At 40.9% G+C, this 16109-nt stretch overlaps 1 protein-coding gene across 1 annotated transcript in view; it reads left to right on the top strand.

Annotated features, from left to right (window-relative positions):
• Window positions 1-555: 555 nt before the first annotated feature.
• Window positions 556-16109, top strand: part of PKHD1 (PKHD1 ciliary IPT domain containing fibrocystin/polyductin) — a gene marked incomplete at both ends in the record, with an annotated part of 83797 nt that continues 68243 nt past the window's right edge. Inside the window, 11 exons of the mRNA XM_010168864.1 lie at window positions 556-645; window positions 1395-1488; window positions 3643-3785; window positions 4763-4893; window positions 5925-6109; window positions 6493-6631; window positions 10579-10733; window positions 11754-11938; window positions 13062-13184; window positions 14682-14787; window positions 15310-15588. Of these exons, the coding sequence (XP_010167166.1) occupies window positions 556-645; window positions 1395-1488; window positions 3643-3785; window positions 4763-4893; window positions 5925-6109; window positions 6493-6631; window positions 10579-10733; window positions 11754-11938; window positions 13062-13184; window positions 14682-14787; window positions 15310-15588 (1630 nt within the window). The remainder of the gene's footprint in view (window positions 646-1394; window positions 1489-3642; window positions 3786-4762; window positions 4894-5924; window positions 6110-6492; window positions 6632-10578; window positions 10734-11753; window positions 11939-13061; window positions 13185-14681; window positions 14788-15309; window positions 15589-16109) is intronic.

The following is a 16109-nucleotide window of genomic DNA, read 5'->3' as shown; positions in this document are numbered from 1 at the left end:
TTCTATCACTGTGTGCCCTTGAAAAAAGTCCTAATCTGCTCATATGTTAAAGTGTAAGCAATGCTGACCCTTCTCACATTTATCTCACTCGTTAACACCTCATCTTGTTAACTAATGCTAATTAATACAAGTTTTGAATAATTCTTAATTCCCCTCCTTAGTGACAGCACACTCTGTGTGTTATATGGTCAACCCTCTATTGCAATCAGATGGTAGAAACTTTCAGCTTGATGAAATGCTCAGTAATGAGTAAAGTTTTTCTTGGTGGTTAAACCCCACAGCTGCAGGTCAGGAGCTTTAGGGACCATTAGTGGTTGTCAATGTGTCTGCACAGGTCATGTATTCCCTCTGCTTCCTTTAATCTAAGAACAGAAGCCCAAGGCTTGTGTCAAGAGAGACCATGGAGGATAAGAACAGTTTAAGAGCAGCTGAAGGTACTCTTGATTTACAGAGGCTGTAAAATCCTCCTCTGTAGAAGACACCAGGTTTGAAGTCTGTGTGTCTCATACAGTTTGTATCTGTTTTCATTTATTCATTTGCTTCTTTGCTTGCCAGATGTTGACTGTGTCTGGTACAGGGTGTTTCAGCATCTCCTGGAACAACCTATTGCTCAGAATGATCCCCACAAATGCTACAGCTCATCAGGTAGGTGTCATTAAACTCGGACGTTCAGTCCTCTGCTGGGGTGTAATTGATGGAGCTCTAGTCCTTCACAGTAGTTAAGTGTTTGGGCCAGAAGCTGAGATAAATTTTGCAAGATGTAGGGGTGATATCTGTTACTGGGATTGTCTCACAGTGGGATTTTTAGGGGTCTGACTTCCAGGTATATTCTAAGCATATCACAGCATCTGATCTTGGCCTGTCGTGTCTGCAATGACATATGTGGTATATTCAGATACCAGACCCTTGGATACCTCCTCTAAGACCACATATGTAGTGTACAGCTTTTGCTCCAGACAGGAGCTCCAATGTGGCTTCTTCAAAATCCCATTATCTTTTGATACGGTAGTTGGTCACTGTTAAAATTGCCCTGGGTGATTGCTCTGTGATAGTCATTAGACGCCTGGTCAACACAGCTGGTGGAGCCTGGAAGGGCATGCAGATGCCCAGGCTGTAATATAGCTCATGCAAGAAATCTACACCTTTCTGAGGAGGCTGCTGGACACCTAAAGGATGTCTTGAACCCCTGAAGGGCATCAGATTTGGACTGAGCTGAATTTTATTCTCTACCATTTGACTATGTGCTTGTTCAGAGCTGCCTTTCCACTGGTTTCTAGCTGATGAAAAATGTGGTGATGATGTGTGTGTTGAAGCTCACTCCTGAAATGATCCAAACACTGCTGTACTGTACACTGCTGCTTTTCACTTTCTTTTTTTTTTTTTTTTTTATAAAGGTGCAAACAGCAATAGAGGAACTTCTTTCAATAGGATGTGAAACTGACCCAACTTCTGCTAAAATCCTTTTCCGCAATGGCTTTGAGAAAGAAGGTAGTGATCTTCTGTGACAAATGAGCAGTATTTACTGTGAGAGTTGATTTCCTTTTATGTAATAAATGTACTTTAAACCTTGAGTGATAGTAAATTTACACTTTTATGGGTTTTAAGTACATTTATATTTCTTGGCTATTCATTATTTGTATGTATTCTGATGGGAGAATTATGGAACTAATATTAAACCAAACATGATTAATATAATCGAGATTCTTTCTATAATATGTTGTATGACTCAGTTGTACTGCAACACACTTATCAAAGCAGGTGATACTTTTTTGATTGCTATAAAAATTAAGAGTAGAGACAAAAAATGCAAGTTCTGGGGCATGTGAAATTATTCATATTTCAATATGTTTGCTGGGGAAGCAAATCTCATGTAGCCCATAGCTACAGCTCAGACTGATTCTGACCCTGGAGGTCTTTTGCTTTCAGTGTTCCTTGATGACTGAAAGTGAAACAGTGCAAATATCTGTGATATACTTGACTGGTCAGGCAAGGTGTAAAATGTCAGTTGCTTTTGGAAAAATAATAATAATAACAAAAACATTGATACTAGTTTTCTAACGTTGAAGGTATTGCACACATCAGACAGCTACTATAGTAAAAAGTAACTCCAGCAACACTGACACAGGTTGCCCAAAGAGGTGGTGGAAGTCCCATCCCTGGAAACATTCAAGGTCAGGTTGGACTGGGCTCTGAGCAACCTGATCTAGCTGAAGATGTCCATACTCATTGCAGAGGGGTTGGACTAGATAGCCTTTAAAGGTCCTTTCCAACCCAAACTGTTCTATGATTCTGTATCTGACAGCACTAGTGGTATACTTATCCTATACCAAAAAGTAGATGATTGCTTAGAGACCTTGTATCACATTCTTCTCTTTGATACGGAGTGAGAGAACAGGTCCCAGACAGTAATATATATATTGGAGATTGATTCCTCCAAGTGAAGGAAGGCAATTAATTAACCTTAATTGGGGAGGGAGGGAAGATTTATGCAGATTAATGAAAATAATAACTGGACATTCTTAATGTGAACCCAAATCCACAATTCTGACAACAAAAAGATGAAAAACTCGAGCTAAAAGCTGATGATAGTTCAACAGTACAATGGGAATAAAAATTCATGCCTAACAAATGGAAAAAAAGAGAACTTGAGCTTTCATTGGTGATTGTAAAATATAGATAATGTTACAAGACAGCAGAACAATGGTGAAGCTGTGATGAATGGATGCCAGGAAAATAAGAGCAACCACACATATTCAGACATAGGGTCCATCCAGCCCGGTGTCTTGTCTTCAGTAGAAACCAAAATAGACACCTAGGGAAGAGTAAAAATTGGATAACTACGTATAATGATTAATGATTAAGTCTCTCAAAATACATAGTATTTTCAACTCAATTAATTTCCTTGGTGTAATATGATTTTTAATTTATTTACCTTCAGTGTCTCTCCCTTCCCTCTATTTATATAATCTCCCCTTGAACACAGATAAACTACATTCATAAATTCTTCCAGTGAAGATTACAGTAGGTCCAATGCTTGTGTAAAGAACCACAGCTACCTCCTTTTGACTTTTTTTTTTGTTAAATTCTGCTATTAACTTCATTTAGTAGGCTTTATCCCTCTTACCTGAAGCAAAAGGTGAACTGTCAGTGTGTGGTGACAGAAAATAATGTACTTTTATGTACTAGCAAGGAAAGAAATCCTAGCAGTTTCTCAGCAGCATGGTTGATAGTCATTGGCACAAACACCCCAAAAGGGAAGGTTGATTCACTGTTGCTTTATATATCAATTTCCAACTTTGAGTGTTTTCTGGAAAAGAAGGGTGGATTTGCTCAAATGTACTCTGTATGGCTAAAGATGGTGTTATTTGCCATGAGGTTTTATGGTCAGAACTGTAATCTAATGGTCCCTCCTCCTGTCTTTAAGCACCATTAAGCTGGGGAGCAATTGCCCTGTAGATGTTCACCATTTATCTGGGCAGGAGAATACTTAAGATTAGGACTGTTTGACAAATTTTGGATACTCTCTTCCTGTATTTTCATGAATCTCTTGACTGTACTGGTGTCTTCTGAATAATTTTGAAGCCTCTCATCCCCTCATGGTTGTTTTTTTGTTTGTTTGATTTGGTTTTTTATCTCTGTCAGATATGAAGGACATTATTACCACAGGACACATCATCAGTGGAATGGAGCCTTTCTGTGGGAGGTTCAGTGTTCATAGACCAAAACAACTGGTGAAAACTTCCCTATCAACTCTACCAAGATATGATCTTACTGAATACACACATGTAAGTGGCTGCACTTGATGAGTAGGTTGCACTGGTGACCGAATACTCAGAGTCCGATCAAGCAGCGTAAACTCATCTGGTCTGCTTACACTTCCCTCGAACCCAGAAAGGATGGACTATAATCCATGCCTTTGAACTATAGTTATGGACAGAGCAGAGTGTCTTTTATTAACTGGATGGGTAGTTTGAGATTCCTGAGATGTAAATATGGTTTAACACATATAGCTGCTCTCTACTCCTGGGGATGCAACCCTTGATGAGGGAAAGGAAAAGGTGAGATGGTGTTGGGAAAAGATGAAAGATGCAGGGATGACCATTTCTTGACAAAGGGAAAAAATTCCTTTGTTATCTAAGGATCCACTCTCGCTTATTTTTTCTGCTCATCTTCTACATCTACTTTTAATAGGAATAATTTCAACTGATTTCAACTCCAATTTCCTGATTTCCTCTGCCACCTGGAGAAAGACAAATAGTTGGAATTGAAAGGAAGGAAGCATGAGGGAAAGATTAATTCCTAAATCCTCCTGTAGTCCTTCCAGATTCCTTCCAGTTACCCCTTCACAGACCTTTTCCAGTCCTATTTCTCCACCTGATGTCCATCCCAGACCTTATACCCTGTGAATCAAACCAACTTCTCTAGTCTCCTTTCCTCACTCCCAGATATTTGAAATCCCCATGGGTATTTCCTAGCTATGTCTTGCCCCAAAACTTCACTGAAGCATAAGGTGTCATTTTTATGTTATATGGTGGCACAGAGGTCACCTGGATGCCATGCACTGTCTTCTATAGGTAATATTCAAGAAAATTTGGCCTTAAGCGGTGGACTTCATTACTGACCTGGACTTCATTACTGACCTGGAACAACGTTTCCCTACTAATGTTAAACTGGGATTAAACCAGAATACAACATCTTCTACAAATGTTACATATAAATTACCTGTGGTTTCATTTGTAAAATTTTTTTCCCATTTTTGCAGGTTTGTTTTGCACATAAAGGTCATATGAGCAATATCCTTCGTATCTTGGTGTCCTACATCAATGTCTCTTTGTGTTCAGTGAAGAGGAACCTCACCTGCCTATGGGATTTCAATGAAACTGACTCTAAAAGGTATCCAGACACTCTAGAGTTTCCAGAGATTGCGCTTTCCATAGTAAGAAGATGTATTTGTCAAACAGAGAGAATTTCCTATTTGTATAGGAACAAATTGTCAGTTGGGGTAAGCTGACGTATGCTCTGTCCCTGCAGAGGCATTTCTAGAATGTGCTTCCTTCTTTTTTCTTTTAGGATTTTTTTTAGTTTTTGCTCAGTAAATTTGTGTGCTTCTTGTTAAATACACTATCTCACCTTAGAAATGCACAGATAGTTTGCTCTGTCTCTGGAAACACACCAGGAGGTTCCTGAGGACATTAATTTCCCAGTTTCTTTGGCAACAATCAGTGGATTTTCTGCAGTGACACAGAGGAACCAATTTATTTATTTATTTATTTATTTATTTCCCAGTAACCTCATGAGATCATTGGTACACAAAGTTTTGAAAATTGGTGTAGACTTTGATTTTCTTTATTCACTTAGAATTACATGAGTAGAAAATATTTGGTGTTAGATGTAAAGCTTGGGGCAGGCAGACTTAAAAATCAGGAGAGTTTGAAGAACTTCAAGAAGTGAAGTTGGCAGCTTTGGGTATCTGTAAGGTTGTGTGAGGGGTTTGTGTGCATACCTGGAAAGGGAAGAAGTGGTTGAGATTAAATTATTACATGGTGGACAGAGCTGAGAAACTTGAGCAATCATCTGGTATTCCCAAGGGGCCTGAACTCTGGGCTGACTTCCATTGAGGTCACTGATGATCCTGTAGTGTTTTGCCAAAAATAGAGCAGAGGTAGTCATTCTCACATTCCACTCTTGTGATGTGGAGGAAGGCACCTTAGCAGAGATCTAAAGCTTTGTTTCTCACTATGGGGAACCCAACAGAGACATGTAGAGAGTGATCACAAGCCATTGAGCAAATATCTTCTGTATGAGTAAATAACAGTAATAACAGTACATGACACTACCTAGAAGCTTCACAAAGCACCTCAAAAGTTGATTGCTGCCCCTACCTCACATCAAAAGACAGCTTGCACAACATTGATGTCTTCCAGCTGGATGTTTACCTGCACTGACCTCTGGAAGGGGTGTGTGAATCCATCCACACTTCTCCAGGACCTCCCTGCCAATTCACCAGTGTTTGTGCATCAGATAGACTTGCTGAGACCTGTGCTGCCAAAGGAAATATCTGGATCATTTTACCTTGATGAAGTCATCATCGCAGACAGAGCTGTGACTGGTAAAGGAATCTGGTGTTTTTTGTTTGCTTTTTGTTTGTTTTTTATTTTTTTTTCTGTTAATGTTACCGTCTTTCTATGATACTCCAATAAAATCTTTAATGATGGGGCTGCTTGGAACTTGTACAAAAAAGTGGAGTATTTCATAACAGGCGCAAAAATAATTTTGTCTTCTTGAAATTTTTTTGTTGAAAAAAAAAGCAAGAAGGAATTACCAAATATCAGTACGTTTGGTATATTTGAAAATGTGTTTCTACAGGTGTAACTCTTGAATTGTCTTCCTCAGACAAAACAAAATAAAACAAACTCCAAGGAGATACGTTTCTAGCTGTAGTAACAGCTGTTCTCCTTGCTCTAATGAATGCTTGTGCTCTTTTTCTTTCAGTTTCTCAGAGAGATCCCAAACCACCTTGGCCAGATGGAAGGATTGTTGGAACAGTATCTGTAGTGGGGTCTTCTCCCACTTACAATGTGTCCTGGATGGTCTCTGGCTGTGGTGTGGGTTTGCCCCTTCTCTCTCTAAGGTAGGAAGAGGAGTAGATCATCTCAATACCCTGTAATACCTCTTACAGTTCCCCCTGACATGTCTAGAGCTGGTTGTCATCTAAGACAGGACACGAGAGGCAGTGGGGGATCAGAATGCAGATTGGAAATCCCTGTGGCGTCAGAGAAGTCTTCTCCTCTAGGCATTTCAAATGGCCACTGTTCAGACTGTTTAGACTACTGAATTCTACACAGATGTCTCTACTCAGTAGATGGGCTACAGATCTAATTTAAGACAGTGTGTGAGTGTTTTGAGCTTTGCTCACATAAATTATAAACATCCTAGTGAAGGTATCTGATTCTGGTATCAAAGTTCCATTGTATGAATGGGATTCAGTTGCTGAACCAGAGGAGCTTAAGATGTTTCAGCTAACCTGGGGTGTAAGATATGCGTGGGCCACCAAGATGTGATGTAAGACTAGAAGGAGATCTAAGTCCTTCTGAAACAGTGGATGGAGATCAGCCAAGGATGCTCCCAAACACCTTTAATGACACCAATGGCCATGTTAGGCAGTGGAAGTCCACCTTGTGTGTCCTTGTCTATTGAGATGGTTTCTATTCTGGAAGTCCCAACAATCATAGAATCATAGAATCATAGAATGGTTTGGGTTGGAAGGGACCTTAAAGATCATCTAGTTCCAAACCCCCTGCCATCAGCAGGGACACCTTCCACTAGATCAGGTTGCTCAAAGCCTCATCCAACCTGGCCTTCAACACTTCCAGGGAGGAGCAGCCACAACTTCCTTGGGCAACCTGTTCCAGTGTCTCACCACCCTTACAGTGAAGAACTTCTTCCTAATATCTAATCTAAACCTCCCCTCTTTCAGTTTAAACCCATTTCCCCTTGTCTTGTCATTAGTTGCCCTTATGAAAGAGGAGGCAGAGCCATAGGCTGACCAGATCAAAGAGTGCAACATGTAAGGGTTATACAGGCAGAGAATAAGTCCTATAAAATCATAGAATAGTTTGGTTGGAAGACTGTTACGATCATCTAGTCCAATCATAAACCCAGCATTGCCAAAAATTGGGTTATATCCAGTCAAGTCAGCAAGGACCTGACAGGAACAGAGCCAGGCAAGGAAGAAGCTGGAATGATGCAACCTCTTCTCCTTTGCTGCAGTGAACTGTCAGTTTGACTCACTTGCCCAGGCGTCCAACCTGACAGGAACAGAGCCAGGCAAGGAAGAACCTGGAATGATGCAGCCTCTTCTCCTTTGCTGCAGTGAGCTGTCAGTTTGACTCACTTGCCCAGGCGTCCCCAGGAAACCTGCTTTCAGAAGAAAGTGAACCTCTCCCTCATATAACTTAGTTTGGTTTCTTCGGATCATAGAATGTATTGGATTGGAAGGAACCTTCAAAGGTCTTCTAGTCCAACCACCCTGCAGTGAGCAGGGACATCTTTACTAGAAAAGGTTGCTCAAGGCTTCTTCAATCTCGACCTTGAATATCTCCAGGGATGGGGCCTCCACTACCTTTCTGGGCAACCTGTTCCAATGACCTACCACCCTCATATTTAAGAACTTTTTCCTAATATCCATCCTAGAATGCCCTAGATTAAAACCATTACTGCTTGTCTTATTGCCATGTGCTCTTGTGAACAGTTCACAACTGGTTCTGCCTCAGTTTTTTTTATAGGCACCTTTCAGGTACTGGAAGGCCTCTATAAGGTCCCTCTGGAGCCTTCTCTTCTCCAGGCTGAACAATCCCAACTCTCTCAGCCTGTCCTCACAGCAGAGCTCCTCCAGCCCTCTGATCATTTTTGTGGCTTCCTCTGGACATATTCCAACAGGTACTTGTCCTTCTTGTGTTGAGGGCTCCAAAAGTGGACGCAGTATTCCAGGTGAGGTCTCACCAGAGCAGAGTAGAGGGGCAGAATCACCTCTCTTGATCTGCTTTCTGACCCGATTCTTACCTTATGGTCTCTCTTCTTTCAAGCAAATGCAAAGAAAGGTGTCATTAGTTTTGAGTGCTCTTACAGCACCTAGATTCTCCTTTAAGAGGTGGCTAAGATCTGAAAAAAATAAGTCTGGTTCTCAGAGCAGCGAAGTCCTTGCATTTCTTGGTCAAATCCATGACTTCGGTGAATTCATCCATCACCTCTTGGGGCTGAGAGACATAGTACAAGTCACAGAATCACAGAATGTTAGGGATTGGAAGGGACCTCAAAAGACCATCTAGTCCAATCCCCCTGCTGGAGCAGGAACCTAAATGAGATCACACAGGAAGGCGTCCAGGCGGGTTTTGAATGTCTCCAGAGAAGGAGACTCCACACCCTCCCTGGGCAGCCTGTCCCAGGGCTCTGTCACCCTCACAGTAAAGAAGTTCCTTCTGAAATTTAAGTGGAACCTCCTGTGTTCCAGCTCACACCCATTGCCCCTTGTCCTACCATTGGGCATCACTGAGAAGAGCCTGGCTCCATCCTCATGACATTCGCCCTTACCATATTTATAAACATTAATGAGGTCTCCCCTCAGCACAAAGGAAAAGACTGATACAATTCAGTTTATATCTGTTTTCCCAACATGATAGCTGCTCATCAGCAGCTCACACTCTTGTCCTCCAATGCCCAAGTCTAAGAAGTTATTTGTTAAAACAGTTAAACGACAGTTCAGAATTAGCTGTTTTGTAAAAGTTAATTTAGCAAGCACAGCACAAAGGATTAGACTCATGTAAGTCTCTCCTTGAAGAGCATATTTCATTGCCAGTGTCAAATGTCATATTTTGATGTGAGCCACCAATGGTAAAGGTAAGGATGAGAATACGGGACGATGTTTATGAGGTTTAATATGCATAAACAGAGGTTTAACTAACAGAAAGATAGGAAGTTTTTGCCTTAAGTGTGTAGCCTTAAGAAGGTCGACTTTGAAATGCTGCACACAGCACTGATTAGCACATTTTTAAAGGGATTTAGAAAACTTGGCGAATGAAAAAAAAATCTAGGCATGAGCATGATTATGGAGCTGAAGAAGAGAGAAAGGTTTAAGGAACTCAATCTGTTTAGCTTATGAAAAGAAGATTGAGATGGATAGATCACAGTACCTCTCACCAGGAAAAAAAGCACTTGGCACTGGTGGGGTCCTTCATCTCACAGAGGAAGATGAAAGAGAAAACAGTGTGTGATGCTGAAGCCAGGAAGACTGAGAATAAATCAACACATGCTTTAAAAATGGGTGGGCTGATCATTGTCTCTGGATATTTTCAAAACAAACTTGACTCTTTCTCTGAACTGAGCACATGCTGTGCTTTAATATAACTTGCTGTGGTCTGGACGGGAATATTAGCTAAAATCTGATGTACTGGCTGTACATCAGACGAGAAGGTTCAGTAGTCCCTTTGGTTTTGTACTCTCGAAGTTCTGCAGATGCCATGGCTGAACTGAGTCTTCAGCTGTTATTCAGACACGTAACCACGTGGTGGCATCATTATACCACAAAGAGTCTCTGAAAGAATTTTAGTGGCAAGGGAGAAGATATTTTAAGTTTTAGAAATTGAGCTTTGAGTGAACTCTAATACAAACGATCACTGTTATCCAGGGGAGTTAAGATTTTCATAGACTCAAGGAGGCTACAGGATGAAGTAGGAAAGATTTTTTGCTTTGATCTTGTAGCTGGTGCCCAGGCTGCATTGAGTTGGTTCTTTAAAAACACCAGTCCTGGGGTAGGACTTGCTTGTGCTTGGTGCTGTAGAAACTATTTCTTCTATCATAATTTAAAAAGGTGTTTTTCCATCTTTTTCACTTGTGTGCATTGCCTACATTATATAGGTATAAGTCAGGAGTATTCAATTCTGAGCTCTGAACATGTTCTCCTTAGGTCCTTCAAGAGACTTGTTCCCCTAGGTGTCCCTCTGCTGCTGGTTGACATGGGGGTGTCAGAATTGGGGGGTCTTGACTGCTTATGCCTTCATGTGAACCCTCTCTGTCACACAGAGGTGCTTTGCTTGGGGAGGGCTCTAAGGAGTATGGCTACCTCTATGTCTCCACGGAGGATGTGAGAGTCAGCCTCACCATTCAGAGACTGCAAAAGTCTTCCCCACCTGTTGGAGGGACCTTCCGCATCCACTTGGCCAATACAGTGATATCAGGTAAGAGAAGATTCAAGTACAGTTCCTGGATTTCCTTTGCAGGAAGCTAAGGGAAGGAGAGATAATATTGGAAATGTTTGGGGATGCTTGGGGTACAGGCTGGCAGGTTAAACCCGTTGTTATAGTTGATGGACCTCTGCATTTTTTGTCCTTCAAGACAGGAGTCAAGGATCACAGGCAGGGCAGTATTTCTAGGTGTTAGATATGGGGTTGTTCCAAAATGCATACAGTCACTATAGAATATTTGCTTTAATGTTAAAGAACTTTAGATCATCTCCTGAACTGGGATTTTGCATCCCAAGGTTTCATTCTGCTGATGTTTCTCCAGCATGTGTACCTCTGGTCTTCTTATATGACAAGAGTTTTGCAGGTTACCAGGAAATTAGTTCTCTTCTAGGATTACCAGGGTTGGTAAATGGTTACCACAAAAGCTTTTGTGCACTGAATTGCTCAAGTTGAATTAGTCACCTTTTAGATGTACCAGGGTTTCTTGTGTTTCATTTAAGTAATCAAAGAGGCTTAGAATGAAAGTGAGCAGGGTAATCTGAGCAAAGCCAATGACAAAGTTCTTGGCTGAGGAATTGTCAACTCAGTTATAAATTCAAATAATAAAATACAAAAACATAATCTTAGAATATTTGTGAAATAACTCTTTCTTCTGTGTTGTCACTTAATATTTCCCTGCAATGGCTGAAGGCTGCTCAATATTGTCCTGCTTTGAACGTAATGTTTTAAAAATGTACTCCAAAAATGTAGGTTGCATGTAATAAAAAGTATTACTCAGCCAAAATTTTTGATGGCCCCAACTGGACAGATGTTACTAAGTTTTCTAAGCTATTAAATAATGCAGATCTTCTGGCATTTAGGACCTAGTAAATTTTCCTCTGCTGATTTTTGGCAGCTACAGATGTTTGAACCATAAGAACCTCACTAATAATGAAACATTTTTATTTTCTTGGAGCAGGTAGATGTGTTCTCCTAGGGATGAAGATATCCACTTTTTTCTAATGTCTTCTGCAGGTGTTTCAGTGCACATCTCCTCTCAGCACCTCCGCAAGCTTTTGCAAAACAACGTAGATAACTCTACAGCCCCATATTTCAACACCAGTGACTTCATTGTAACCAAAGACTCAGACTCTTGTTATGAAAGCATCTGGACACTGACTTGGAAAACAAAAACTGGGGACTTGCCCAATGTTATCAATGTACAGTAATTTATTTTATTAACACCCACTTTGAACCCCATTCAATGTCTTCAACCTTGGCTGTTTCATTCTCCCAGTATTTGTTTTTATGTAGACACTCATGGGACCTTAAGTTAAGTGTCTTCTTATTAGGAATCACATTTTAAGCAAATTCCAGATTAGATGATTAAAAAAAAAATGGAAGTTTTGGGAGGAGAAATTACATCTTCAGAGTCTGTGTTTCAAAATGAGGAGGCTAGAATGTAATTTCTGTGCTTTGTTGCAGTTCTGCAGAATAAAGGGACTGCTGCACAGAAGTGAAAGCTATTATAATCATATTAATATCACATTCAGTACAGTAATTAAAGTTCAGTACAGGTTTGTGACATTGTTAATGGGCCAAGAAGATCTTTTTCTGAGAACTATTTTATATGGGTTCATATAAAACCTTCTAGTGGAAGGTGTCCCTGCTGATGGCAGGGGGGTTGGAACTGGATGATCTTTAAGGTCCCTTCCAACCCAAACCATTCTATCATTCTATGATTCTATAACTGGTTCTCATAAGTGAGATGAAGGTTCAGTTCAAGTAGTAGGGTCTTTTTTGAATAAGGAACCAGACCAAGCTGCTTTCTTCCCCCAAAATAAAAAAAACCAACCCAACGTAGTTGTTTGTAAATGCAGCTTCTGAAAGTGTAAAATTATCTTCAACAAAGCAATGAGTTCTCATACTCAAGATATTGGCCTGGATGGTGAGAAAATCATGAGCTACCTCTTCACCAGTAGCACAGCCCCTTGTTCCATGCAAAGCCATGTATTTAAGAAGCAGACGTTCAAAGCTCTTTCCATGCTTAATTTCAAATTATATTACTGAATATTAGAAGTTTATTTGTAAATCTGGCTCCTGAATCTATTTGCCACAGTTTCTTGCCTGCAAGATTAGAATGGGAACAGAGAGGTGTTGAGGAGACTTGGATAATGAAGATTTAGACCTAGAAATAGGAGTCACAGAAGAAGCTTGAGAAGATTTTTCCAGGAATTATTTGCTGCCTTGTCAAAACTCTGTATGAGCTCTGGGGGAATGGTTTTAATTGAAAATCACAGGACGGAAAAGGATGAGAAACTTAAATGCTTTGTTCTTTGCCAGGTCTCTGCTGAAAACCTCACTGGTGTGAAGCCAACTGTTTCTAGTCGTGTGGTTTATGATGGAGGTGTGTTTATCGGGCCAATATTTGGGGACATGCTTGCTACCTTCAATAACAAAACGCAGGTGAGATGTGCTGTCATGTTTCCTATTGATTCACCTGGGTCGTATAGATCCAGGAGTCTCACAAGTGTTCAGGTATCTACTTCTGCCACTAAATCCTTTCAGAAATATGTTCTTCTGCATTTTGCAATAAATTGTTCAGATCCTGCTCCCTGGTTTGTGGAGCAGGACTTTCCTCCAAGAGCTATTGCAGGTGGGGAGAATGGTCATCATGGGTGATGGAACACAATGTACCTCTTCTGAAGCTGTTGCCAGAGGGCTGGCATTGTCTCTGGACTCCCACCCTTGCTGGGTCCTATGATGCTGGCCGCCAAACTTCACAATGACAGTTTACTCATCTGCAGTGTTCCAGCTGTTACATTGATGGCCAAAATAAATGAGAAGGTGGCTGTGGTAGTAGTCTATGAATTAAGTCCCTCAGTCTCTGTGGATCTCATTTCTTCATGTGAGAAAAGGGAGTAAGGAGGACTTCCTGGCAGAATGAGTCTGCTGGATGGACAAACGTGTTGCAGAGCAGTGTGCCTTGCTGACTCTGCTTCCAGCAAAGACTGCCAGGCTCTGTAGCTATAATAGGGTGATGATCGATGGGCTCGAAGCTCAGCTGTGCAACACTTGGGGCTAGATGCCTGTTCCTCAGACATGAAGACTACCCTGCTTCCAGTAGCTCAACCACCTACGATATCTCTGCCATCTGCGATGTAGATGTACCCTGAAATACACCAACTGAAACAAGAACAGCAACAGCAATCATTTTTCCTCTTAATTTTTGAAGCTTTATTATGAGGTGCTTTTAGCAACATGTGTAAAAATGTCCCTGTAATTATTATGTCTCTATTCAAGCAGAGTACTTTGCAACTATGTGCTCCTCGTGTTTCTTGGAGACAGTCTGCTTTTACTTTTTTCAGACATTGGTGTACCCTCCTGGCACACCTTTAATACCTGGAAGAGACATTAAGAGAAGCTCTTCTATTCCCTATAGCTTTGTCAGTTGGCTTTTCTGAGATATCAAGATCTCTTGACATCTCTTGCTAGATATCAAGGTCACAGCCCAGTTTTCTTGTTTCAGCGTGAACAAGGGAAAAAAAATTGAGGGCTGCATGCTGAAAAGACATTCTGGGATTCATTCTAATTAGTTTTACAGAGTGCTTTAAACATAATAAACTTGTTCCCAAGGCAGAGGAAGAACTGGGGTATATGGCAAGCAGGGGCTTCAATGGATGACTAGACGAACAGGAGTTGTCAAGAGCTGTGGGTCCCAGCAAGATGGGCGATAGGATCATGCAGACACCAAGAAAGTCTGGCAATACAGTTTCCATCTGCTTTGCCCAAGACTGAGCACTAGCAATCCTTGCAATTAAATTTGTAATGAGTCTGCAGCAGGATAAAGAGCTGTCTGACAGTGCTCTGTGCTGGCATTGCTCTGAAGGTCTACCAGGTAGATGTGACTCTCAAAAATACTTCTGTTCTCAGCTTTAGGGTAACCTTCTTCTCTGTCTCCAGGTGGTGGTGGTGGTGAATGATGTCCTTGCAAACTGTTCTGGTTCATGCTCTTTCCAGTTCAGCCAGGAATTGACGCCATTAGTCAGTGATGTTGAGTATTCATCAGGTAATGGAGTTTTGTGTCTGAACAAAATAGCAAAAACACTGTTCTGTGGGGAAAAAAAACCCAACCAAACCACTATTCTGTGAAAAAGATCTTCCAGATGTTAATGATTTTGTGTGTGTATACATATTCCTTTGGAAATTTCTGATTTTATGAAAACTGCAGTGTCTAGTGGGGCACTTCTGGTCAGCTCCAGTCATAAAATAGGTAGTATAGATGTGTTTTTACATTGACAAGAAGATAGTAGGGGCATAAAGGGGACATAAACAGTGATAAGCGTGGTGCTTAAAGCAGAAGGTGGCTCTTGGCTCACGTTATTTTAATAAAAATTTAAGAAAAAAAGTAATAGCTGAATAGGGGCAGACAGGAATAGGTGTTATTGGAGAAAATGAGAGATCATTGATGATGTACTTTTTAGGATGTCCTGATGAAGATGGTAAAAACTTTTAACTGTTGTTTGAAAGTAAATCCTGGGCATTACTACACCAAAATTTATGAATCATCTTGTTGATTATATTCCTTCAGATGATGGGTTCCTGGCCACAGTAGTTATCAGGGGAGCTGGTTTCACTGAGGAGAAGTCAGCCCTGCAGGTAAAGGTGAACAACATGACCTGCCATGTCATAACATTGAACCAAAGAGAACTGATTTGCCAGATGGAGGGGCTGCTGGTTGGAGTCTACCAGGTGACACTACTGGTGAGACCTTATGGCTTCGCACTCAATAGCAGCACAGGAGAAGGCATCTTCCTAAGAGTTGAGCCAAAGCTAGTAGCTATTGAACCTCCTACAGCTTCAGAGATTGGTAGGTCTGAATACCAGACCAGCTTTATGGGGACATCTGCTTTATGTTTCTTACTTTTCATGGTGTGTTTCAGTCCTTCTGTACTTTGACTTCCAAGATCTTCAACTGACCCCAAAGCAAGTTTCTTTCAAAGAGTGACAGACTTGCCTTGGTTGTTTGTGGAGACAATCAGTTTCCTGACTAGTCTTGTTTGAGAATTATAGAATTCAAATGCAGGTATGTGCTATTTCACAACTTGGAAGGCTATTAGTGTTTCATGGCTCATTTTCCCATACCCATTTGGCACCTAGCTTTGTAGTATTTGGATTTATCTGGCCCAATTGTGGAATGGTTAAACTTTGGTTCATCTCACTCCAGTTGAAGTGAATTCATATTCTGAGTGATAAAATGGAAAACTAATCTGTGTTTAGATACAAAACTGAGAAACCCAGAGAAGCTCAAACTAAACTGAAGCTTCTTCCATTTCCATTACCCCTCCTCTCCTTGAAATAGAAGAGGAAATAAAGGGTGATATATTCCAC

The sequence above is a fragment of the Antrostomus carolinensis genome, unplaced genomic scaffold, assembly GCF_000700745.2.
Source record: "Antrostomus carolinensis isolate BGI_N321 unplaced genomic scaffold, ASM70074v2 scaffold4845, whole genome shotgun sequence".
NCBI classification, from domain to species: Eukaryota; Metazoa; Chordata; class Aves; order Caprimulgiformes; family Caprimulgidae; genus Antrostomus; species Antrostomus carolinensis.
Note: the sequence above shows the minus strand (reverse complement) of the source record. Positions and strands in the feature narration are given on the sequence as shown.